The sequence below is a fragment of the Rhinichthys klamathensis genome, unplaced genomic scaffold, assembly GCF_029890125.1.
Source record: "Rhinichthys klamathensis goyatoka isolate OS25496 unplaced genomic scaffold, OSU_Roscu_1.1 h1tg000242l_1, whole genome shotgun sequence".
NCBI lineage: Eukaryota > Metazoa > Chordata > Actinopteri > Cypriniformes > Leuciscidae > Rhinichthys > Rhinichthys klamathensis.
In genome coordinates this window covers 2,926,847-2,953,857 of record NW_026606764.1, presented here as the reverse complement: position 1 = coordinate 2,953,857, position 27,011 = coordinate 2,926,847, and the positions used below count along the sequence as shown (strand labels likewise).

Genomic DNA, 27,011 nt, shown 5'->3' with positions numbered 1-27,011 from the left:
TTCTATAAATTCAAATCCGTTAAAGGATTTCTGCATAAAGTACGTCAACCGGAACCAGGAACACTTCCCACAACATCCGATATACTCAAGAATAATGGCATCAACACTAATATTAGTCTTGTCTGAACCAGACAAGTCCTCTGCACAGACCCCAATTACCAGCTTTGTCTCCATACAGTGTGATGAATCCAATCTTTAAGCAGAAGGAACTGGATGAAATATTACCAAATGATACGAATCCACAATCTGTTTTCTGACTTGTGATGCAGCCTGGAATGAAACCAAACAATGTTCGTTTGTTGGCCAAAGGAGAACTGGCCCCCAGACTGAGCCTGGTATCTCCCAAGGTTTTTTTCTCCATTTTGTCACCTGATGGAGCTTGGGTTCCTTGCCACTGTCGCATCTAGCTTGCTTAGTTGGGGACCCTTAATATGCAACAATATCTGACTGAACTGACACTATCGGATGAGAACTGAACTCAGCTGAATGATGACATCACTGTTTTCTGCAGAGCTGCTTTATAGTAGAATTGAACTAATTTAATAATTGATAATCTTTATAATGGAACTGAATCAACACAGAACTGACTTAAGCTGAACAATTACACTTTTTCTTTTTAAAGCTGCTTTACAGCCTAATTGAACTGGTCACATCATTGAATCTGTCAGGGTTCTGCCCTGGCAGCCTTGTCTGTGTTGTCTTTGTTTCATGTTTCTATGTTTGTCTTGTGTTTTATCACATGCCTCTGTCTTTCTTTGTGTTTGCCATGTGCTCCTCGTGTCCCGCCTCCTTGTTTCCTGTTACCACGCCCCCTTGTTTAGTCCTGTTTTTTACTAATTGTGCTCACCTGATCCTCATGTGCTCTGGTCCCCTTTATATTGTGCCTCATTCCCTCATGTCTTTGCTGGTTTGGGTGGTGTGTGTACTTTGTGCACTTGAAGTTATCCTAACACTTGCTCTAGTTCTTTTTTAACCTTGGCTGCGTTCGAAACTGCATACTCAATGAGCAGGTACTTAATTTCAACAAGTACTTACTTAACGAGCGCTAAAAGAGTAGGTACTTTATAGCCTGATCTTGTTAAGTATGAATGCGAACCGGACATCTGCCATGTTGACGTTATCATGTGACTTACGATGCGTTATCACAAGCGCAACAACTTAAAAGATTTGAACGACACGTTTAATTCATCTATCTGTAAATATCTTGATATTGATTAAACTTGCTCATTTTGTGGTCCTTTTGAAGAAACTGCTGCCCATTTATTTTGTGAATATATGTAGGGTTGATTTAAGTTCTTATATTTAATCCTACTAATGTGACCCACCATTTTATCCTTAACAATATGATTTATTTTTATTACGAAATCCCAAAATTGTCATCTCTTGAATATCCCAGATAAGTCTATTTGATGTGATGTTTACATCTGGAAGACGTATTTTTAAGAGTGTTTGCTCATCTGCAATACGTCTATAGGACGTTTCCTGTCAGATGTCAAATAGACGTTTAGAAGATGTCTTTAAGATGTAATGATTTAGAATGCATGTTAAACTGACATCTTCTAAACGTCTATTTGATATCTGACAGGAAACGTCCTATAGACGTATTGCAGATGAGCAAACACTCTTAAAAATACGTCTTCCAGATGTAAACATCACATCAAATAGACTTGTGCTATCTGGGTATGTTGTTCATTTCTTTATTTTATATCCAAACATTTTCATCCACAAGCAAAAGTGGCTTACTACTTTGTTTTCCTCTTTTTCTTGTTGAACTTAACTCTCGTTTCATCCCTCAGGGCTATAAATAACAAAAAATGCATTTTTTAAATGTATTATAATGAATTATTTAATCAAATATATATTAAGATATTCAACCTTGTAGGTTCTTTTTTCCTGTGTATAAAATCTCATATTATGTATGCAATATACCTCATTACATCAGTAACTCGACAGCCCTAGAACGGTTTTCCTCAGCGTTTGTAATGTCTGCACAAAGGAGAGGTTGGGCAGCTGTGTAAAGATTCGTCTTTGGAGAAAACTGTTGATTTTATACTCGTATCATTAATATTACACCAGAATGAATTGCATTGCTATCCCACCCCAAAACATACAATAATAACAACGATAAATGCTGACCAATACTTAATTATATTACTTTTTACTGAAAATTATATAATTCAATGAAACAAACAAAATGTAATGTATGTCATATGACATAGCTATGCATGAATACACTCTAGATGTGTATTTAGTGAACATATCTACATTTTCATTCAAACAATTAATTAAAGCATTAATTAAATAATTATATTTTATTTACTGACAACAATGAGAAATATTAATAAATTAGTAAAAGAATGAATGAAAGTCATCATCACACAATAAATAAATGCATATACAAGTCAACACATGAAACAAAGCTTTATTCAAACTACAATCATGTATGTAGGCTACAGGCGCTGAACCACATCCTACTGCCATCTCAACACAGCGGTTCCCATTCTGCGGCTTTATTCTGATGAATCAGCTGACCGCCAGAGGTGAGCCGTTCCTTCGTGCCGGAGGTTGTTGCGTGATGTGTTGTGCTTCACAATCTGAGGCAATAAGGGCAGGTGGAGTGATGGAGGGTATCATCCATGGCACCATTTCCAGGATTCAGCTCTGTGCTCTTCATCCTCAGTGCTCACACCAGTCTGCAGACTTCAGATCCTACAAAAATGCACAAACATAACACATTTTAACAGCACAATGTCATTTGATTTCAGTATTATTTAGAAGACAAAAACGCTTTTTTTTCACAAATGCCACCATCATCTTTCCTTGCAGGTCCTGCTCCACCACAAAAGCTGTGCAGCAAATCCACAGAAATCAAGAATCAGAAAAGTGCTGCAATAGCTCTGTTTGAAATTACAATAATTAAAATAAACTACAACTTAATATTTAAATAGTTGTTGTTATTCATTTCTGTAGTATACTCACTCAAAGCCTTTAATGGCAGCATTCAGCTTCATGAGCCACTCTCCACTGGATAAACACACATTTGTTCATCTGTCCCTGTAACATCCTAACAAGATTCACATAACCTCTGTGATTTATGAGCTCAACACTACATTTACATGTTGAGGTTGTTTTAACTTTTTATCCAACATAAACGTTCCTCAATTTATCAACAGTACTAATGGACAAATAAAATAGAAAACTTATGTTTAGTTACTTTATAGATTTGTTCTACATAATAGCACACATACATCACTCAGATGTCTATTTCATGTTGTGATGTGCTCTTCTTCAATACTTATTGAAGATTTTCCTGTCAGATGTAAATAGACATTTAAAATAAGCGTCTTTAAGATGTATGGTTTATGTAAATCCACTTTAAAGATGTAACTTACGTGTGCTTACTGGAGCTCCCCTGTTAGCTATACATAATAAAACGTGTTTTTACAGCAAAATCACAACTATACTATACTGTCTAACGTCTTTACACCTTCAACAATTCAACAGTTTACTCTCCAGTAGTTCAACACATGCAATTTTAACACAAGGGACCGTGTTTACTCACATTTGAAAACACCCGCGTCGCTGATCTCTGCGATTGTTGATAATGACGTATCCTCTCGCGTGGCCTCCTGGGATAGAAATGTATCCATCTGATGAGCACTCGAAAATCTGGCCGGAAGCAGTAAGCCATGCGGGAACTTCTCGCCTACTCTTTTATGAATACTGATGTTTCGGACATACTTTTTCTTGCACGTACTGTTTTCGCCTACTATATAGTAAGAAAGGCATATTCAAACGCACTATAAGTATACGCACGTCCGAATCTCGCGATAATTAGTACGTCACCCAGGTAATTCTCGCCTACTCTTTTATGAATACAGAGGATTCGTACATACTTTTTCGCTTGCCTACTCTTTTTCCCCTACTATATAGTAGGGAAGTATGTAGTTTCGAACGCAGCCCTTATCTCCAGTATCAGAGTATCCTTGTTGCTATTTTGTTTTTCTCTTGTCCTATCTTGCTAAGCTTTAGCTCTTGTGCATTATAACCTAGTTTGGGTTCTCTTTTAGTTATTTTCTTCAGTTCTTATTTTCCCTGTTAAGTGGAAGTCTTGCTTTTCTTTTTCAATTCCAGTTTTTTCTTTCTAGGATCTTAGTTTTTTGTTTTGTTTTACTTTTTTCATTAGTTTGCTTTAGTTATATTTATTTCTTTACTTTTTGTTTCTCTAGTCTTTTTTATCAGTTTAATTTGGGTTTTCTTTATTGTTGCCATGTCTTGTCTTGATTCTCGTCTTCTATGTTCTTCTGTGCGTTCCTGCCCTGTACCCGGAGTTGCCTGGCCACTGACTCTACTGCCTGGTGCAGCTATCTAACTCCAGTTTCAAGCCTCTGGTTCTGTGAGCCTCTACCTGGCCTAAGACTGGTGCTAAGATCTACATCAAGCTACGAGTTTCTTGTGTTCCTCCCTGGTCCTTCCTTTGGAGCTGCCTCTATTGCACTCACGTCATCGCCATCTTACTGACGGTCAGTGGTCACCCATCCTGCCTGTCGTTGTGTCGTCTGACCTACCCTACTGTTTGAACTGTGATTCATACTTACTCTCCCTGCTGTCTCAAGTCTTCAGTCTTGTTAATAATAACCCCTTGTCTGCTCGTTTGCATCTGGGTCCTATCTCTTGCAGAATTGTGACAGAATCATAATTTTTCCTGTTGATCACCATAAACACTGAGGATAACTCTGAGCAATGATAGTTTGTTTGTCTTGAATATAATATTAAACTTTCATCATGTACAGCAGCGGTTTTCAATAGGTGAGGCGCGCCTCCCCTGGGGGGCGCCAAAGAGGCACAGGGGAGGCGCGACACGCGAAGAAAAAAATAACTCTGTATGCAGCTCTATTAATATCGCAGGGTTTAAAGTATTCCTTTAAATTACTCATGCGATACATTTTTGTATATGATCACGCTCTTATTCACGCAAATGCTTGTAAACCATTAATTCGCGACAAGACAAAAGAGAACGTGCTGTCAGTGAATGCATTCCTTTTGACACACACACACACACACACACACACAGGACGCACAGAAAGACGCGCGCCAGTATCGAGTTCTCTTTCGCGCTTGAACGAACAATAACCCACACATTTATGCCAAAATGTCTGTTTTGTCGAGTATCCTCACAAGAACAGTCTTAAATGAGTTAAATAAAATCTTAAATAGAAGTAAAGAGTAGTGAGAGAATGAGATGCGGCAGATCTTAAAGTGACAGCGGCACTCATTCTCTCTGTCCATAAAGTTAACCAAAGAACAAATGAAACAGAGACAATTACTCACTTCTCTTCATTAAAGAACACTTGTAGCTGTAATAAGGATTAATCTATATTTTATTTATAATTTATGCAGTGCGTACTGTTTTATAACCTTATTCAATTTCTATATATTTCATACCTGTTAGACAGGTAAGGTACAGGTAAATATGACATTTATTATGGGTTTAAGTGAGGATTGTTTTAAGTTAACTTAAATTAAAAGTTGTTATATTTTTTTGAAGCCTAAAAAATTTAAACATTTTTTGGGGAAATCATTTTCATGGAGACATCAGTAGCTATATTAATATCAGTGATACTGGCCTTCATTCATAAAAAGATTGTGTGTGTGTGTGTGAGACTCTCTCACCACAGGCCTGGGCTCGTTGCGCTGTGTGTGTATTAGCTTTAAAATGCATTGTTTCCTTGTCCCAATTCAACAAAAGTCAGTATTAAGGGAGGAGACAGGAAATATGACCCTGAGTAGTTGGGGTCCGCAGCTGCACCTCTGCCGCAGTGTGTGTTCTGCAAGGAGGTGCTAGCAAATGATAGCATGAGACCATGCAAACTTCAGCGTCACATTGAAACTAGGCACACAAATTTAGTGAACAAGCCAGTTGAGTGTTTTGAGAGGAAGCGTGATGATTTGCAGTCACAAAAAAGCATAATACAGTTGTTTGGCACTATTAACATCAAGGCGACAGAAGCATCTTATCGTGTCACGTATAGCGAAGGCAGGCAAACCCCATTACATCGGCGAAGCACTGCTACTCATTGCATTACACATGTTAAGCATGTTTTGTTGACTTGTGGTTAGGCCTACTGATGTTCAGTGATTTTAAAAGTAGCCTCAATTAGGCCTGCATGAAGTTGGAAATGATTTGCTGTTGCAAAAAAAAGTTGTGGAAATAAAATGTCTTCAAATACAATATTAAAAAATATTTACATTTTATCAGTTTTTATTGAAACTCATCATTGCCTGGAACACACAAAAGATGGCATTTACGGGGGGTGGGATTTTGGGGAAGGGGGGGGCTCGGCTGTCCTAACCTACTGTCAGGGGAGGCTCACATTCACCCAATTTGAAAACCCCTGATGTACAGTATTCTGTCAACTTTTCCAAACTCTCAGACCCTCTGAGCATCTACTGTTTAAGTTTAACTGTCTGAGTTTGCTGAAGAGGAGAATTGGCAGCATGTGATGAGGCACACCTGACGAGAATGAAGCCTCATCACCGCCGCTGTTAAATGCTGAGCGCGCCTCTCCCCGAGAGACCGGTCTCTTCCCTGTGCATGCACACTGGTGTCCTTGTGGGTCCAGGAAGGGAGCGTGGAGGGATTCCCGCGCCGACGGAGCTGTGAGTCGCGTGACCCGCGGTCCGAACAGAGAACATGCGTAACGCCGCTGACGGGCTAGGATGCCGGGCCGCTATTCACCTCCGTTGTCGGGGCCTAGAGAGGACAAGCCGCGATGCTGAAGCCGCCGCCCCCTCGCGCCTCAGACCAAGGAGAGAGAGAAGCGCATGTGACCGCCGGACACCGCCCCCTTACCTGGACCCATCCCATCTCTTCACTACCCTTCCTTCACGGTTCCCTGCCACAACGAGGACACCAGATCCCCTTTTGTTTTAACACTTTATTTCCCCCATTTTTCAACATTTTATGTTTATTTAATTTAATAAATGCCTCTCCGAGGTTTGACACCACTCCCACTGTGTCTGTCATTTGCTCCTCCCGCCACAACATGTACTCACAATATTGCATTGCCTTGTTTATACTGTTATGCAACATGCACACACAGAGAAAAATCATTAATTCATTAGAACAAAACGCATGAATTTGAACATAATAAATGATTCTCAGTGGAAAATTGTCATATGGAGAGACTATGGTCTATTTTATTTTATGTGTGTTTTTGTGTGTGTATTTGGCACCGGATGTTTTCTTTATTTTTGTGACACTTGACCATGAAGAGTGTAGGGTAACGCCCCCGTATTTTTCGGGAAGCCTGGATCACAGCTGATTGGCAGATGGACAGCTGTTGTTAATTGCCATGTCAAATCACAGACGGTTAAAAAAAGCGAAGGAACTGAAAACAGCGTGTCTGTGATCCGTGAACCCTGTTGTGCAGCCCTGTTCTCTGTATTTTATTGCTGGACGGTAGTCGCGATTTTTTTTTTATTTCATTGCCCCGACCGTTGCATGGATCATTGTCTGCTCGCGTTGAAGCTGAAGTTTTGTTGAAGTGACGGTCCTGCTGTTAATCAGGTGGCTGCTGGTATCTTCGTCTTTTCTCTGCTGTGCTGGATTTTTGCCGTTCTCTGCTGCGCTGGGATTGCTGCCGTTCTCTGCTGCGGTGGGGTTGCTACCGTTCTCTGCTGCGGTGGGGTTGCTACCGTTCTCTGCTGCGCTGGGATTGCTGCCGTTCTCTGCTGCGCTGGGATTGCTGCCGTTCTCTGCTGCGCTGGGATTGCTGCCGTTCTCTGCTGCGCTGGGATTGCTGCCGTTCTCTGCTGCGCTGGGATTGCTGCCGTTCTCTGCTGCGGTGGGGTTGCTACCGTTCTCTGCTGCGCTGGGATTGCTGCCGTTCTCTGCTGCGCTGGGATTGCTGCCGTTCTCTGCTGCGCTGGGATTGCTGCCGTTCTCTGCTGCGCTGGGATTGCTGCCGTTCTCTGCTGTGCTGGGATTGCTACCGTTCTCTGCTGCGCTGGGATTGCTACCGTTCTCTGCTGCGCTGGGATTGCTACCGTTCTCTGCTGCGCTGGGATTGCTACCGTTCTCTGCTGCGCTGGGATTGCTGCCGTTCTCTGCTGCGCTGGGATTGCTGCCGTTCTCTGCTGTGCTGGGATTGCTGCCGTTCTCTGCTGTGCTGAGATTGCTGCCGTTCTCTGCTGTGCTGGGGTTGCTGCCGTTCTCTGTTGTGCTGGGATTGCTACCGTTCTCTGCTGTGCTGGGATTGCTGCCGTTCTCTGTTGTGCTGGGATTGCTACCGTTCTCTGCTGTGCTGGGATTGCTGCCGTTCTCTGCTGCGCTGGGATTGCTGCCGTTCTCTGCTGTTCTCTGCTGTGCTGGGGTTGCTGCCGTTCTCTGCTGTGCTGGGATTGCTACCGTTCTCTGCTGTGCTGGGATTGCTGCCGTTCTCTGCTGTGCTGGGATTGCTGCCGTTCTCTGCTGTGCTGGGATTGCTGCCGTTCTCTGCTGTGCTGGGATTGCTACTGTTCTCTGGGATTGCTGCCGTTCTCTGCTACGCTGGGATTGCTGCCGTTCTCTGCTGCGCTGGGATTGCTGCCGTTCTCTGCTGCGCTCTGCTGCGCTGGGATTGCTACCGTTCTCTGCTGCGCTGGGATTGCTGCCGTTCTCTGCTGCGCTGGGGTTGCTACCGTTCTCTGCTGCGCTGGGATTGCTGCCGTTCTCTGCTGCGCTGGGGTTGCTACCGTTCTCTGCTGCGCTGGGATTGCTACCGTTCTCTGCTGCGCTGGGGTTGCTGCCGTTCTCTGCTGCGCTGGGGTTGCTGCCGTTCTCTGCTGCGCTGGGATTGCTGCCGTTCTCTGCTGCGCTGGGATTGCTGCCGTTCTCTGCTGCGCTGGGGTTGCTGCCGTTCTCTGCTGCGCTGGGATTGCTGCCGTTCTCTGCTGCGCTGGGATTGCTGCCGTTCTCTGCTGCGTTGGGGTTGCTACCGTTCTCTGCTGCGCTGGGATTGCTGCCGTTCTCTGCTGCGCTGGGGTTGCTACCGTTCTCTTCTGCGCTGGGATTGCTGCCGTTCTCTGCTGTGCTGAGATTGCTGCCGTTCTCTGCTGTGCTGGGATTGCTGCCGTTCTCTGCTGCGCTGGGATTGCTGCCGTTCATTGCTGCCGTTCTCTGCTGCGCTGGGATTGCTGCCGTTCTCTGCTGCGCTGGGATTGCTGCCGTTCTCTGCTGCGCTGGGATTGCTACCGTTCTCTGCTGCGCTGGGATTGCTGCCGTTCTCTGCTGCGCTGGGGTTGCTACCGTTCTCTGCTGCGCTGGGATTGCTACCGTTCTCTGCTGCGCTGGGGTTGCTGCCGTTCTCTGCTGCGCTGGGATTGCTGCCGTTCTCTGCTGCGCTGGGATTGCTGCCGTTCTCTGCTGTGCTGAGATTGCTGCCGTTCTCTGCTGCGCTGGGATTGCTACCGTTCTCTGCTGCGCTGGGATTGCTACCGTTCTCTGCTGCGCTGGGATTGCTGCCGTTCTCTGCTGCGCTGGGATTGCTACCGTTCTCTGCTGCGCTGGGATTGCTACCGTTCTCTGCTGCGCTGGGGTTGCTGCCGTTCTCTGCTGTGCTGGGATTGCTGCCGTTCTCTGCTGCGCTGGGATTGCTACCGTTCTCTGCTGCGCTCTGCTGCGCTGGGATTGCTACCGTTCTCTGCTGCGCTGGGGTTGCTGCCGTTCTCTGCTGTGCTGGGATTGCTGCCGTTCTCTGCTGCGCTGGGATTGCTGCCGTTCTCTGCTGCGCTCTGCTGCGCTGGGATTGCTACCGTTCTCTGCTGCGCTGGGATTGCTGCCGTTCTCTGCTGCGCTGGGGTTGCTACCGTTCTCTGCTGCGCTGGGATTGCTACCGTTCTCTGCTGCGCTGGGGTTGCTGCCGTTCTCTGCTGCGCTGGGGTTGCTGCCGTTCTCTGCTGCGCTGGGATTGCTGCCGTTCTCTGCTGCGCTGGGGTTGCTACCGTTCTCTGCTGCGCTGGGATTGCTGCCGTTCTCTGCTGCGCTGGGATTGCTGCCGTTCTCTGCTGCGCTGGGATTGCTGCCGTTCTCTGCTGCGCTGGGATTGCTACCGTTCTCTGCTGCGCTGGGATTGCTGCCGTTCTCTGCTGCGCTGGGGTTGCTACCGTTCTCTGCTGCGCTGGGATTGCTACCGTTCTCTGCTGCGCTGGGGTTGCTGCCGTTCTCTGCTGCGCTGGGGTTGCTGCCGTTCTCTGCTGCGCTGGGATTGCTGCCGTTCTCTGCTGCGCTGGGATTGCTGCCGTTCTCTGCTGCGCTGGGGTTGCTGCCGTTCTCTGCTGCGCTGGGATTGCTGCCGTTCTCTGCTGCGCTGGGATTGCTGCCGTTCTCTGCTGCGTTGGGGTTGCTACCGTTCTCTGCTGCGCTGGGATTGCTGCCGTTCTCTGCTGCGCTGGGGTTGCTACCGTTCTCTGCTGCGCTGGGATTGCTGCCGTTCTCTGCTGTGCTGAGATTGCTGCCGTTCTCTGCTGCGCTGGGATTGCTGCCGTTCTCTGCTGCGCTGGGATTGCTGCCATTCTCTGCTGCGCTGGGATTGCTGCCGTTCTCTGCTGTGCTGGGATTGCTACCGTTCTCTGCTGCGCTGGGATTGCTACCGTTCTCTGCTGCGCTGGGATTGCTGCCGTTCTCTGCTGTGCTGGGATTGCTACCGTTCTCTGCTGCGCTGGGATTGCTACCGTTCTCTGCTGCGCTGGGGTTGCTGCCGTTCTCTGCTGTGCTGGGATTGCTGCCGTTCTCTGCTGCGCTGGGATTGCTGCCGTTCTCTGCTGCGCTGGGGTTGCTGCCGTTCTCTGCTGCGCTGGGATTGCTGCCGTTCTCTGCTGCGCTGGGGTTGCTGCCGTTCTCTGCTGTGCTGGGATTGCTGCCGTTCTCTGCTGTGCTGGGATTGCTACCGTTCTCTGCTGCGCTGGATTGTTGCCGCCCTCTACTGCGCTACAGATCGCTGCTGTTTTACGCTGTGCTGCCCGGAGCCCTGCTTCGTCTATCCTGGGCTTGTGGTGTTGTGGAGCATTGTCCAACAAGACTGGGAGCTAGATTCATCTACTCCCAGTTTATTGGTGAGTGACGCCCTGTTAAATTGTGTGCCTTGCCTCGTCCGAAACTAAGATCCACGTCTCACCTAAATTGGAGAGTTCCAGTCTGTCTACTGTAGTCATACCGCTATCTATATCGTTTATGCATATTCACGAATTGCAGTGATCTAATTGAGTGTTGCACGATTAATAGCTATCCTAGTGTGGTGTTGTGTTTATGCTGTGTTTATCTGCTGTGGAGATACTGGCTGCTCTTTTTCTGTTTGTGTGAGTGTTGTGTTGATGTGCACGAGTGAGTGACAGGTGGGCTGCTGTGTAGACGCCGCTGTTCGGTGCGAGACAGACTTGGTTAGAGGAACCGCTTACGGACTGTGGGTGCCTAACTACGGACTTCCATTGGATTTGTGAATGTATTTTTCCGATGTCCAGCTTTTAAGTTTGAGTGAGAGAGTGCACGGCGCGCCCTTTCCTTTTATCATTGTAATCATTTTTATATCGAAACTGTTGTTTGGGTAATTCTGTTGTGTTGCTTCCACCAAACTAAAAGAACTTGCAAGCAAAATATAGTTATTTTATTTAATAGAGTCCCATCTCTTCAATTGGGTGGCGTAGTCGGGCTACATTATTTGTATCACAAAATCACCACAGATGCTACAGGAGGCAATTCAGCAATATTCATACCTCCACACTGTTAATTGAGTTAATATCTAAGTTATATTGAGACATAAGACCGATACAGCATCTGTCACAGTCACCTCCATCAGCTGAACACAATCAGATCAGGGTTAAACATGAGCCCAGAGCTTCAGACACTGCCACAGAGTTAATGGCACATGGAGATATCCGACACAACTAGACATTAGTGTGAGGGGAAGGCTGGCATTTGATCAGATCTAGTTTATTATTCTATTAGCATAAAGGGCGATTAGAGAGGGAATGGTGTGGACGGAGCGGTGACGTTTTCATGTCTGATTTGATTGAGATAAATGAGATTTCCACTGAGGAATCAATTGCTCCGGGTCTGTGGAAAGGGCAGGTGTCATTTTCAATGTTTGCATTTAGGTTTTCCCTCACTTAATAAAAAAAAAAAAAAAAAAAAAAAAAAAAAAAAAAAAAAAATCATTTGCAAAGCATCGTGCATGCATAAAAAGCAACTCAAGGTTTCATAATAAACAAGAAAATCAAAATATAGATTTTAAAAATGATGCTGTCTGTCTGTCTGTCTGTCTGTCTGTCTATCGTTGGCTCTTTCTCAATCATTTCACAGTTTGTGTGATGAACAGTAAACAGCTCCTCATTTTCTAGTGATGAGAGCCTCTGGCTGTGTGCTGGATTTTAATTAAGCCGATGATGAACGGCTGATGTAGTTGGTCGGCTGTATTGATTGGTCAGGTAGAGCATCACTTTTTTGGATTTCAAATGCATGCTTTTTTGATCTTCTGGAGGCCCATTATTTTAGCTGCATTATTCATAGAGCTTTCTCTATTGTGCGTTTGAGATCAGTTGGTGTGTGGTGGTCTTCTGAAATAAGGAGGCAAAGTATCTTATTACTGTATCTTAAGAATGTTTAGATATTTCAATGGAAAATGTTGTATTTTGCAGTGCATTGATTCATACATATTTAAAAAGACAGTTGATGACAAAGACATCAGACTGTGTTTGTTCTCCTCTCTTTTCATCTGTCTGTGTATCTTTTTTTTCCACTCAACCATTAATTATTTTTCTCATTCATCTCTTCAGATTTCTTCGCTGTCGTTACTTTGCCACCTCAAGCACAGAATCCTGAGCTCATCACTGTGTGCAGCCGTTTCCATTGTCAAAATTTTACTCAAGGCTTTTGTTAACTTCCCTAATTAGCTTCTGTCCTCAGAATACCAATGAGCATAATTCCCACTCCATGACTGATTCGAACAGGGAGGGGCGCGTGTTTCCAAGGAGACGACTGAATCAATAATATCTCTGATGATGCATGTATCTGCAGCTCACATGCACATTTACACCACAACTAAAGACACACACCATTCTAACCATGTGTGTGTGTATGTATGTATATGTGATGCAGGATAAATAGAGTAAATGCTCTCTTACACCGCCCATCTAATCTGGCTGTGTTCCATATGCTTCAACTGAATAATAATCTGTTTCGGGCGTTTGAAAAATGGACTTCACATCATCTCTTAAACCGTTTATTTGACTAATTTAATTTTAAAGAAACACTTTAGTGACTCTAGTCTAAGCATAAGTTTATGCAACTGTCCCCTGAAATGGGAGAATCAGAGCAGAAGATAAGAGAGAAGCTGATACCTTGATGGTGGGAAGCACTAAATCCATGGCGGCACATTGTCGAGGGGTGAGACTACGAGCTTCCTCCCGTATCACATGCTCCTGAGAGAGAGAGAGAGAGAGAGAGAGAGAGAGACAGAGAGAGGATTATGATTTACTGTTTACATTAAGATTAAAATGTACTTGAAATCTTTTCTACCATCCATTTACATTGGTCAGCTACATAAACTACCTCATGCTAAAGTGCCATGTTATACTCATTAATGAGTTTTTCCCTCTGCCTGAAACACTCTTTTTAGTTTGGTTAAAACCCGCCTTCTGAAAAGTGGTGTCTTCTCTGATTGGTCAGCTGTCCCAGTCTGTTGTGATTGGTCTACCGCTTGTACTGGAAATATAACACCCTTTACCTTAAAAGGGTTTCGGGTTACGAGGGTTCATGACCAGCTGTAAAAATTATTTTATCTATAATAATTAATTTATCAGAATTTAAAGTCCATGTAATATTTTTGCAGTGAAAAAACAAAAACAAAACAAAACAGTGTCTTTGCGACATAGCGAAATCTCTTACCCAACTGTTCTTTAAAGGTGGACCAAAACAGCCAGTAGGCGAGTATTATGCAAATGTATAACATGGTGACGTAGCTAGTCACAAAATTAATGGGACATATTATATATGTATAGGTGTAATAGGTGCCCTTAAAAGTCAACATGAAATAAATTGTTTTATTTTTTATGGAATATTGCAGTATTTATAATAAATGATTTATCCATGCACATCATTATTTTTTTTTTCTATTCATGTGCCCTGGTAATTTGTAAACAACATTTTTGATGAAATACCATGCATAAAATTAGCATTTAGATTTTGCTGTTTGGCTTCTTTTCTTTTTCTAAAATGCCCAACTGTTTTCAAACTTTTACTCCAGCTTCTCCAGTCAGTTGCTTTAACACCAGAACACTGACCGGATTCAGGTAAAACAAAAGCTCAGTATGTTTGTGAATCACTAGTGTGCATCAGTCTTTTAGTGTGAGTTTTTGCATGTATACAACATTCAAAGGGTGAACAGGGCCTTTCCCAGAGAGCTATTTACCGCTCATTAGAATCAAAGGTAACGTACTCGGTTACTAACGTAACCTCGGTTCTCTCTAGAGAGGGAACGAGTACTGCGTAATAGCTTACGCTAGGGGAAAAACTCTTTTCCACGAGATATTGAAGCCAAAAATTATCCTTAATTTTTTATTAATGTAAAACGCTTTGCAGCAGCAAGCAGACATAGGCGAAACAGCTCGCGCGCCTATTGGTTGCTCTGCAGCAAATGCAGCAGCCTATCGAGAGAGACTCTGCGTGACGTAATGACCAATGGGGGCAATTCGCGCCCATATCGTCACGTCCCGCCAGAAGGGGCGTGGTCTCACCCTATAAATATGCTCGTTAGGCTGGTACAAGCTGGTTTTTATCGCTGAAGCGAACCAGAGCGTATTCCAAGCACGGCAAGATACGCAGTACTCGTTCCCTCTCTAGAGAGAACCGAGGTTACGTTAGTAACCGAGTACGTTCTCTTACGAGAGTATCTCTCGTACTGCGTAATAGCTTACGCTAGGGGAACACAATGCAACACGCCGTGCGTACAGGGATCCAACACCAAAGTCCCGGGGGCCGAAGCCCAGGGCTCATGTAGTGCATAATCACCATAAACTCACATAGAGTGGAGGAAGAGAGGCTGGAAGCGTCATTCCCTATAAAAAAGCACCCAGCGGGGCTATCATATGACAATAAAACGCGCAGCCAGGGTGAAAGCTTTCAGCCTGATCTGGGTGGCCATACGTGTGTCAACACTCATGGGGCTGCAGTAAACTCAGCATCTGGGCCGCACAGCGGGGCAGATAGCACTGAATTTTAGACCGCCAAAAGCTTAGCTTGTAAGGCGGGTACCTCCAGGTTATAGTATTTTATAAATGTAGACGGCGAGGCCCAGCCCGCGGCCGTACAGATATCTTGCAGGGAAACCCCGCTCGACCACGCCCACGAAGAGGCCACGCCTCTCGTGGAGTGCGCTCTGACACCCAAGGGGCACTGTAGGCCCTTCGCAGAGTAAGCGAGCGCAATGGCATCCACTATCCATCTGGATAGGCTCTGTTTTGAGGCGGCGAGTCCCTTGGAACGCCCGCCAAACAAAACAAAAAGCTGCTCCGTCTGTCTGAAAACAGACGAGCGTGACACATAAGCTCTCAATGCCCTGACGGGGCAAAGGAGACTCGCATTCTCCTCCTCACTGAGAACCGGAAGGGCGGACAGGGAAATTACCTGGGCCCTGAACGGTGTATTGAGGGATTTCGGGACATACCCGTGCTTTGGTTTGAGAATGACCTTCGAGTCATTAGGCCCAAACTCCATACACGACGCGCTTACTGAAAGCGCCTGTAAGTCCCCTATGCGCTTCACTGAAGCGAGAGCCATGAGAAACACTGTTTTGAACGACAGGTGTTTCATGTCCACCAGCTGGATTGGATCGAACGGGGCGCCTTTCATGGCCTCCAGGACCGTGGAAAGGTCCCACGTCGGGACTGAAGGGGGCCTGGGAGGGTTCAGCCTCCGAGCTCCCCTAAGGAAACGCGCGACTGGCCAGACACCGGTTTTGCAAACGTTGCTATGGCCGCCACATATACTTTGAGCGTGGATGGGGTCCTGCCCTTATCCAGTAGCTCTTGAAGGAAGGAAAGCACTTCCGAAACCCCGCATTCCACAGGTGAAAAGCTCTGGGCTTGACACCATGCAGAGAAAACAGACCATTTCGAGGAGTAGAGCCGCCTGGTAGACGGAGCTCTAGCCTGCGCGATCGTGTTTAACACTCCTTCTGGGAGGCTAGCGGGTACCCGTTGATGGCCCATGCGTGCAGGGACCACAACTCCGGGCGAGGGTGCCAAATCGAGCCCTCCGCCTGAGAGAGGAGGTCTCTCCTCAATGGTACAGGCCATGGGGCAGTGCTGGTCAGCTGCATCAGGGCAGGGAACCACGTCTGGTTTGTCCAGAGCGGAGCTACGAGCAGCACTGGGCATCCGTTCTCCCTGATTCGTTCCAACACCTGAGGCAGGAGCGAGACAGGAGGAAAAGCATATAGGGGGCAGCGGGGCCAAACATGAGCCAGCGCGTCCTTGCTTTTCGAGAAAAACTCCGGGCAATGAGCGTTTTCGTGGGACGCGAATAGGTCCACCTGTGCTCTGCCGAACGTTTTCCACAGCAGCTGGACCGTCTGCGGGTGCAGCGACCATTCCCCTGCTGGAACATTGTTCCTGGACAGTCTGTCTGGTCCCACATTCAGGTGACCAGGCACGTGCGCTGCTCTCAGTGAGAGCAGGTTGTGCTGAGCCCAGACCAGGAGGCGTTCCGTCAGCCTGTGAAGGTTTCGTGACCTGACGCCGCCCTGGCGATTTATGTATGCCACCACTGACATGTTGTCCGACCGGACCAAGACGTGGTGGCCTGTTACCTGGGGACAAAAACGCCGTAGCGCTTTGTCGACTGCTATCATCTCCAAGCAGTTTATGTGAAGGAGCTTTTCCCGTTCTGACCACAGGCCAGCTAGCGGTCTGCCCTCGAGCAGCGCTCCCCACCCCGAGGTGGAGGCGTCCGTAGACACCACCTTCACACTCGAAGCGGTCCCCAGACTCACACCTGACTGATACCAGTCGGTTATTTTCCAAGGTTCCAGAGCTGAAAAACACTGAAGGTCGACCCTGAGGCGAAACAGACCCGCTGTCCATGCCCTGGGTGGAACCCGCGCTTTCAGCCACATCTGCAGTGGGCGCATGCGGAGCAAGCCCAACTGGAGTACAGAGGCTGCTGAGGCCATCAGCCCCAGCATTTTCTGAAACCTTTTGAGCGGAACTATCGCGCCGTGGCGGAAGGATTTCGCGCCGCGCTGAATATTTAGCCCGCGCTCTGGTGACAGGCGTGCTGTCATGGACAGCGAGTCCAACACGGTTCCCAGAAAGGAAATTTTCTGACTGGGAGACAGTGAGCTCTTCGCCCAATTGACTGTGAGGCCCAGCTCCTCGAGGTGCTCGAGTAATGTGCTCGAGTAATGCGGCCCTGTGTTCTATGAGCTCCGATCGTGATCGAGCTAGAATCAGCCAATCGTCCAAGTAGTTCAGGACTCGCATGCCCTGAAGTCTCAGGGGTGCGAGCGCCGCGTCCATGCACTTCGTAAATGTACGAGGTGCTAGGGACAGGCCGAACGGCAGGACTGTGTATTGATATGCCTGGCCCTCGAAGGCGAATCTCAAGAATCGCCTGTGATGGGACGCTATTTGTATTTGGAAATAGGCGTCTTTCAGATCTATCGACATAAACCAGTCCCCGTGGCGCACTTGCGCGAGGATTTTCCTGGTCGTAAGCATTCTGAACTGGCGTTTCACAAGCACTCTGTTCAGCTGTCGTAGATCTAAAATGGGTCTGAGACCCCCATCCTTTTTCGGTACCAGAAAATATCTGCTGTATAGGCCCCCTTCGCTCTGAGCCTGAGATAAAGGTTCTATAGCCCCTTTGCTCAGTAGTTTCGCTATCTCGGCACGAAGTAGATGAGACACTTCGTTTTTCACCGTAGTTTCGACACGCGCCGTATAACGGCGCGGACGTCGAGCGAATTGTAGCGAATAGCCTCTCTTTATAGTGTTCAGCACCCATTCTGATACCCCGGGAAGCTTTGACCACGCATCTGCGTGAATAGCTAGAAATGAAATCCGGGCTCCGGCCGCGACAAAACGGCAGCTCGAGAGCCCGGGCATACTGGGAACACAACACCGTGTTTACAGCGTTCGAGGCGGGGGGCGCGCTGATCACAGCGGGCGGCCTGGCCGCGCTCAGCTTTTTTATGGCAGATTGTGCAGAAAAAGCGAGCGGGGGAGATCCCGTAGGAATCGGCGTGTCTGTGAGAAAATGTGGGCGCGGGGCTGCGGGCACATTTATTACACTGAAAACATTGTCGGTCATGGCCGACTGAATGTGTGTTGGTTTCGTTTTTACAGAAACCAAGGGACACGCAGCATGTAGTGTGAGCGGGCATGGTGACATGGGCGCGTTTACTACATTGTTTGCACAATCGACCTGAGTCGATTTTATTTGTGCTAGCCCTGCACCGTGGCGGGCTGTGTCTGGGTGTGGGAATGGGCACTGGGTGGGCATTCTTACAACACTCATAACACCATCGGCCGTGGCCGGAACACCAGAAAATGCACTCTTTATTGGATTTATCTGGGTAGCCGTAAAAACGGCTTTTGTGCGCAGGCAAACGGGCTGAGACACCGGCTGGCTCACTGCGAAATACACTGGGACAGTCGCGATGTTTGGAACTGACCGAGCGAGAAGTTTTGGTGGAAATCCGGCCGCAGCGGGATCTGAACACTGTCGCTTTCCTAGAATGGCTAGGAAGATTTTGAGGCCTCGGGCTTGATCTCAATCCTCGGCCGGGGCCCGCGCTGAGGGGGGCGGCGTCCAGCAGAGCGAGAGCGCGGTCTTTGGTCTTGGTCCCGCGCTGTGAAGCGGCGGCGGCGGGCGGTGCAGGCTGCGGCTGAGAACTGCGAGCAGACGGCTGTTTTGAGCGGCCTGCAGCGGAGCTCGAGCGCTTCGGAAGGAAGTGCTTCATGGCCTGCGAAGTCTTTTGCACCTCCATGAATCTGTCCGCGAAATCTTTGACGGCAGATCCGAAAAGGCCCGCTTGTGAAATGGGCGCGTCGAGGAACACAGAGCGCTCGGCTTCCGTCATCTCGGACAGCGTCAGCCATAAGTGTCTCTCAGCCACGGTGAGAGAGGCCATGTTTCGTCCTATGGCCTGCGCAGCGGCTTTAGTAGCGCGAAGAGCGAGGTCTGTAGCGCTTCTCAGGTCCGCCACGCAGATCGCTCCGGGTCCTTCCTCGTCCAATTTAAGGAGAAGGTCGGCCTGGAAGATCTGCAGGATAGCCATAGTGTGCAGCGCTGAAACTGCTTGCCCGGCGGCGGTGTAAGCGCGTCCGTGCATGGCTGACGTCACTCGGCAGGCTTTAGATGGTAGCGTCGTGTGAGCGCGCCGTCCAGCGGAGGGCGGGCAGAGATGAGACGCTACAGCTGGTTCCACAGGAGGAACAGAAAGGTATCCTCTGTCCTTCGCGCCATCCACCGAGGAGAAAGCAGCAGAGGCAGAGGTACGCAGCCTGGCGGAGAAGGAGGCGTTCCACGATTTAGTCACTTCCTCGTGAAGTTCCGGGAGGAAGGGCGCGGGCCGCGATTTTGACGGAGCCTCGTCATTTCCGAGAAAGCGTCCGTCCATTCTGTTGCGCGGCGGTTGCGCGGGCGCCTCCCAATCGAGGCCGATGCTTTCCACGGCCTGAGAGAGCAGACGCATCAGCTCAGTCTCAATGCCGGCTCTCTTACCAGTGGTCTGGCAGGAAACGCTAGCGGAGGGGAGGTCCACGGAGCTCGCCCAATCCTCGCTATCGGATGCCAGAAGAGAACACGCCTCGGTGGGTTCGTCAAACTCGTGGATGGACGCGGCAGCAGGCGGCGGCCGTTGTCCGTCAGTGAGTGACTCGAGCGAAGCCGGCGAAGCTGGCGGGCGAACCGGCGAGCTTTGGCGGGCTGGAGAAAGCTCGGGAGCGCGCTGGGCGCGGCGCTTCTTGCGGCGCGGCACCACGGCGGGCTGTGGTGAAGGCTCGGAGAATGATGCCAGGCGAGTCCTCAGAGTCACCATAGGCAAAAGCTCGCAATGAGGGCATCCGCCGTCAGCGAGCGCGAGAGCCGCGTGATCCTCACCCAGGCAGGAAACACAGATGACGTGCCGGTCTCCATCGCTGAGCGGGGCGCGGCACGAGCCACAGGAAGGCATCTTTAAAAAGACGCAGCTCTTTTGTGAGAGAAGTGTGAGTCGCGTCAAGTAAGCGAGCAAACACTCTCAACAGAGTAAATACACACAGAGTATAAAAGGATATAGAACGCCGGAAAGCGCAGCAGGTACGGCAGTTGAAGGCGGCGAGGCCAGCGACTCCAGAGCTCGTCCCGCTGAAAGGCTTGCTTCGACGGCGCGGCTTCTCACTCCGGATCCAGCGATGCGTGTGCGTCGCTGAAGAGATAAAAATCAGCTTGTACCAGCCTAACGAGCATATTTATAGGGTGAGACCACGCCCCTTCTGGCGGGACGTGACGATATGGGCGCGAATTGCCCCCATTGGTCATTACGTCACGCAGAGTCTCTCTCGATAGGCTGCTGCATTTGCTGCAGAGCAACCAATAGGCGCGCGAGCTGTTTCGCCTATGTCTGCTTGCTGCTGCAAAGCGTTTTACATTAATAAAAAATTAAGGATAATTTTTGGCTTCAATATCTCGTGGAAAAGAGTTTTTCCCCTAGCGTAAGCTATTACGCAGTACGAGAGATACTCTCGTAAGAGAACAGCTCCCAGAAGACTTTGTGGCCTCACCATGATGCAAGACAAGAAGTCAGCCAGTTAAACTTTAATTTCATTTAATCGCACAGGTCAATGGTGGTGCAAAGTTTAATACAAATAAGCCTGAGAGTGATATCAGGGTGGTGTGTGAGTGAACATTAATCCCACATCAAATCAGTGTAAGCATCTGTGTGTGTAGGACGAGCTGATTCTGTCCATTGACTTCTTCCAGTTTAAGGCCACCTTTTAAAAGAAGCAGTCACACCTTTAGCACTTCGACCGAGTGTATTGATCAGGTGTTAAGATGATCTGTACGTCCACTGACTACTCTCTTTTCAAGTCAGTACACACTTTCAGACTGACCAATAAATCCACAAATACTGAATGCACATTTTGCACAATGCATACTCATTGTGTTTTAGATGTTACTGCACATTTAAAACTTGTCATATAAAGATTTTAATAAAACAGATAAATCTCACTTGATGCACAATGCAATAAAAGCAACCACAGATAATCACCTTAGCAGCCAAAGGTTATCAGTAGAATTGAAAATGTAGTAAATAGCATGCAGATTCTGTACCATACTATACTAGGGGGCAGATTTACTAAACAGGGCAAAATTAGCGTGAGAGCGCAATTCCAAAACAGCGCCGATGGGAGTGGAAAGTTCTGCGCATGATCAACTGATGACGCACAAATTACAGAACACAGACGCAGTCAGATAATCTCCATACTGACCAACGCAATCTACCAGGTAGCGTCTGGTTAAAGACGTGCTTTTTTGGGCGGTAAATAATGGCGCAAACACCAGTACATTGACGAGTGCCAACCTTAGTATTTAAATTACCGGTTAAATTACTGGAATGAAATTTAATAAAAAAATCATCTACAATTATAATGCCAAGTTTGTTCCGTTTCTTTCATTACATTCTGCAAAATAATAATAATAATAATAATGTATGTTCTTTAACCATTTTATTCCCAAACTGTAATGAATTTTTTTTGTTAATTTTGAAGATTAAAGGGTTAGTTCACCCAAAAATGAAAATTCGGTCATTAATTACTCACTCTCATGTCGTTTCCAAACCCGTAAGACTTTCGTTCATCTTCGATACACAAATGAAGATCTTTTTGATGAAGTCTGAGAGCTTTCTGTTCCTTCAAAAGCTTTCTTTTTATTTATTATTTAAATACTCTCCTCCCATAAATTTTGCACCTGAAAGGGAAACTCCTACAAATGCATGTGCAATATGCAATGCAAAAATAACTGTGTCCACGCCTTTTCAGCACTATTTTTTCACTGCGTGTCTTTAGTAAATCCTGGCAGTAGTTTTTTAACGCCGAAAGAGGGTTTGCGCTGGCGCAAGCTGTTAGTAAATCTGGCACTATATATGTATATATACTAAACTAATCTGTATAAGCCATAGACAATGGCAATGCCCTAGGTTTAGAAACAGAGCAGCTGAATTATACACACAATTACTGCAAGACAGAGAACAGGAGCCATAAAAAGCCTTTTTGAGGTAAAGCTGCAATTGACCAGAGATGTTTCAATGCATATGAAATGAGAGAGAGGGAGGAATGAGATGGAGAGTTTCCGCCACTGGACTGTGGAGACATAATCACGAGAAACCCTCCATCTGCCTGACACCTGCTCAGATCCAAAGTGCCCATCCTTCTCTGGACTTAAACTCCTCAGCAGGGCGGATTTAATTACACCAGCAGATCTCTCGCAACCGGGAACGTTTTCCGGCGTGATTCTAGAGAAACTGTCATGATGTAAGCGGGCAGTGGTGGAAGCTTTTGACGGTCAGCTACAAAGCCTTATCGTAAGCTGGAAACCATTTTCACAGCATACGTAGCAAAACGCGAGCTACATGAAAGCCCCAAGCCCTGCTGTAATTTCTCAAGGAGGATATCTACTTCTGCTCTGTGTCCTCGAGGAGCACTGCCTTCTAAATCTGACAAAACATAAAACTCTCCGTCAGTCGCAGCCTGTTTGCCTTTCCTCCCTCTGTCAGGATGGAAAACAACACTTTAAATTGAACATGCCTCGCTTCTATCTACAATATAATACACAAATATTTTGTACTCAGAGGCTTGATTATTAAACCAAGTATCTCCCATTTTGGGGGTCATGTTCAAACCAAGCGGCAACATTCTGGACTCTCTCTTGAATCCAACACGGAAGTGACTTAAACTGCAATTCATCGACTGGCTGCTAGAGACAGGCTCCAAAAGAGAGTCAATCCCATAGAGCCCCCCATGTTAAAATGCCCAACTTTACAGCAGAAAAATATATGTTTACAGCCTGGTACAAAAGTTTTGGTCTATATAGCTAATTTTGCCCTTCATGAGAACTGTGATGGGGGTGATTTTTTTATATAACTTTTTATATCCGTTTAAATTATATTAAGCCTTGAAGTTGCATAATTAAGGGCGTGGCCACTTGAGTGACAGGTGGATTGTCGCTGCTGTCACTACTAGCCATTTGTCTGCTGTCTGTTAGCGTCACGTCACATCAGCAAATCCTGCCTCTTTGCCCATTTTCATTTATCAGGGAGTGACGCACTGCCAAGATGGTGACGGCCGGCTCCGCCACTTTGGGCTTCAAAAATGCTCTTCCGAAACTTACGGGTGACGTCACGGACACTACGTCCATATTTTTTTTACAGTCTATGTTTTTTTATGGTGCTTTTTGTCATTTTTGAAACTGGGCAGCATTAGTCACGATAAACTAACAATAAACATTATTTTAATTTTTTATTAACTATTTCTTTAAAATGAAGAAATTTTCAAAAATAAGTTAAAACTTCCTGATTTGGTCATACTTTATAGTAGATGTCTTAAAGTAGTTACATTAAAAAAAAAAATACTAGGTACAATGTATTTAATGTGTTGATGTTGCAAAACACATTCGCTGCTATTGAGGTGGGACACGGGTAAGTGTAGGACAGGTTTGGTGGTATGGCTAGGTTTAAGGGTGGGTAAAGGAGTAAGGGAAGGGTCAACAATGTAATTATAGATGTAATTACAGAAATTAATTACAGATGTAATTACAGAAATTAATTACAGATGTAATTACATGCAGGAGCATGTAAGTACAATTTAAAAACATGTATGCACACAAGTGCATTGTATCAAATGATTAATTGAAATGTTAGTACATAGTTGTTAAATACACTTACCGTAATTCCTCAAATAAAGGCCGGGGCCTTTATTTACCTGAACTGCAGATGGTAGCCGGCTTTTATTTGAAGCAGGCTTTTATTAGAGGCAGGCCTTTATTTCTAATTCGCGATCCCCGCCCGCCCGCCAGCCAAGTTTCCATGGTGACGCGTCATGCTTGGCACGTGTTCACCACAGCCAAAATAGCGCTGTATGACAGATGTAGCGCTTTTATTTCTAAATATTAACAAACTTGCTTACCATGTCATCAACTATCTTCTATTCTGACTCTCAAATCCGTGTAAGTGAGTTTGTTTTGTCGTTTAAAACCCTTTATAAATGATCTTGATCTGTAACGTGAGATGGGCACCGCAGTTCGGAGATTCCTGTTGTATTTGTTAAGTTACAGCGCGTGAATTCTTCAGTTTCTCCCGAAATACATGAAAGTAAGTGGCCGGTGAACTGGGAGAAGAATAGAGTAAACTTTATAGTTACTTACACACTGTGTATATGATATGAATAAAACACGTCGCCAAATATATTTGAATGGATTGTTATTGCTGCTTCCATAGACACCATTGTGTATTTTACAAACTATAAATTTATTGTTTTGCTATAAATCATATCTATTTAAATGTCTGAAACCTAAAATAAACATGTGGTTGAAAACACTGAATAGTTGTGATATATGACAAGCGCTGAGCGCGTCCGTCTTTGAGTGTACACTATTTTTTCCCCGGCCTTAATTTGAGACCGGCCTTTATTTGTCCGCGTTGACCACGCCCCCGGCCACTATCAGAGGCCCGGCGTTTATTTGAATACCGGTCTTTATTTGAGGAATTACGGTAATATAAAGTGGGACCCCTACATTTATTTACAAAACAAAATCCTCACCTTGAGCTTGGAGAGCTGACCCAGGTCCTTGGCAGCACTGAAAATCATCTGAGCCCCTTGCTGTTAAACAAAAGTACAAAACAAAGAGTTAAAAAGTAATTCATTCCTTTAGGAATTAACTGTCTCAGGAGACATGTCGTTCAGCGAGTGAAACAGAATTTGTTTAGTGTGATTGGCAGTCAAGTCTTTGGGTGCAGATTCAGCTTTATAAGAAGATGGCCAGGAAGCTCCTGAAGGAAAGTTTTGTTTGTTCCCCTCACTTTCTGGAATATTATTTACAAAAACAATAAGGGCCATTGTGCAAATTTTATATATATATATATATGTATTTATTTTTTTTATAAATGAAAAATATAAGCCCTACACTGAATATTTGATTCAATTATTTTAGCTATAAAGTAAAATACATAAGGCCTCCATTAAACATTATACATATATATATTTATGTATGTGTGTGTGTTTGTATATATACATATACACTCACCGGCCACTTTATTAGGTACACCTGTCCAACTGCTCGTTAACACTTAATTTCTAAGCAGCCAATCACATGGCGGCAACTCAGTGCATTTAGGCATGTAGACATGGTCAAGACAATCTCCTGCAGTTCAAACCGAGCATCAGTATGGGGAAGAAAGGTGATTTGAGTGACTTTGAACGTGGCATGATTGTTGGTGCCAGAAGGGCTGGTCTGAGTATTTCAGAAACTGCTCATCTACTGGGATTTTCACGCACAACCATCTCTAGGGTTTACAGAGAATGGTCCGAAAAAGAAAAAAACATCCAGTGAGCGGCAGTTCTGTGGGCGGAAATGCCTTGTTGATGCCAGAGGTCAGAGGAGAATGGCCAGACTGGTTCGAGCTGATAGAAGGGCAACAGTGACTGAAATAACCACTCGTTACAACCGAGGTATGCAGCAAAGCATTTGTGAAGCCACAACACGCACAACCTTGAGGCGGATGGGCTACAACAGCAGAAGACTCCACCGGGTACCACTCATCTCCACTACAAATAGGAAAAAGAGGCTACAATTTGCAAGAGCTCACCATCATCTCGATTTCTGTTGAGACATTCAGATGTTAGAGTCAGAATTTGGCGTAAACAGAATGAGAACATGGAACCATCATGCCTTGTTACCACTGTGCAGGCTGGTGGTGGTGGTGTAATGGTGTGGGGGATGTTTTCCTGGCACACTTTAGGCCCCTTAGTGCCAATTGGGCATCGTTTAAATGCCACGGCCTACCTGAGCATTGTTTCTGACCATGTCCATCCCTTTATGGCCACCATGTACCCATCCTCTGATGGCTACTTCCACCATGTCACAAAGCTCTAATCATTTCAAATTGGTTTCTTGAACATGACAATGAGTTCACTGTACTAAAATGGCCTCCACAGTCACCAGATCTCAACCCAATAGAGCATCTTTGGGATGTGGTGGAACGGGAGATTCGCATCATGGATGTGCAGCCGACAAATCTGCGGCAACTGTGTGATGCCATCATGTCAATATGGACCAAACTCCCTGAGGAATGCTTCCAGCACCTTGTTGAATCTATGCCACGAAGAATTGAGGCAGTTCTGAAGGCAAAAGGGGGTCCAACCCGTTACTAGCATGGGGTACCTAATAAAGTGGCCGGTGAGTGTATATATAAATATATATATACACTGACACATTTAAAATATTAAATTAAAATTAATTCAGTCAATCAATCAATCAATCAATCAATCAATCAATCAATCAATCAATCAATCAATCAATCAATCAATCAATCAATCAATCACACAAAACAGCTGGTGTTCCTTAGTATTTATGACCAGCATTCATATTTGTAGATCCCTTAACCACTTAATAACACTTTTTAAAGACCAACACCTCTCTTTATATACCCAGCTGATGCCCTGGAATTGTGTCTTGCAGAGGAGACGACATATCGTATGTGTGCGTTTGGCTAAAAGACTTGTTACACTCACTGTCTGGTCTGAGAGCGGCGGAAGAACAATCTGTCGTTCAATGGTGTTAATGACAATTTTCCACAGCTCCTTCAGAACCCGCTTGAGAACTGTCTTCTCACAGATCTTAGCAAACAGAATAAGGCTGGAGAAAAAAAAAAGGGGAATGGAGTGAAAGACAGAAATGCAGCTAGTTACCATGTTTCAAGAAATGTAATCCCGCAGTTCTC

The 27,011-nt window shown here is 46.1% G+C and overlaps 1 protein-coding gene across 1 annotated transcript in view; it reads right to left on the bottom strand.

The window, feature by feature from the left end:
* LOC130100419 (protein unc-13 homolog C) overlaps positions 1–27,011 on the bottom strand; it is a 263,612-nt gene that overhangs the window by 36,166 nt on the left and 200,435 nt on the right. Inside the window, 3 exon segments of the mRNA XM_056265875.1 lie at positions 13,375–13,455; positions 24,832–24,891; positions 26,803–26,926. Of these exon segments, the coding sequence (XP_056121850.1) occupies positions 13,375–13,455; positions 24,832–24,891; positions 26,803–26,926 (265 nt within the window).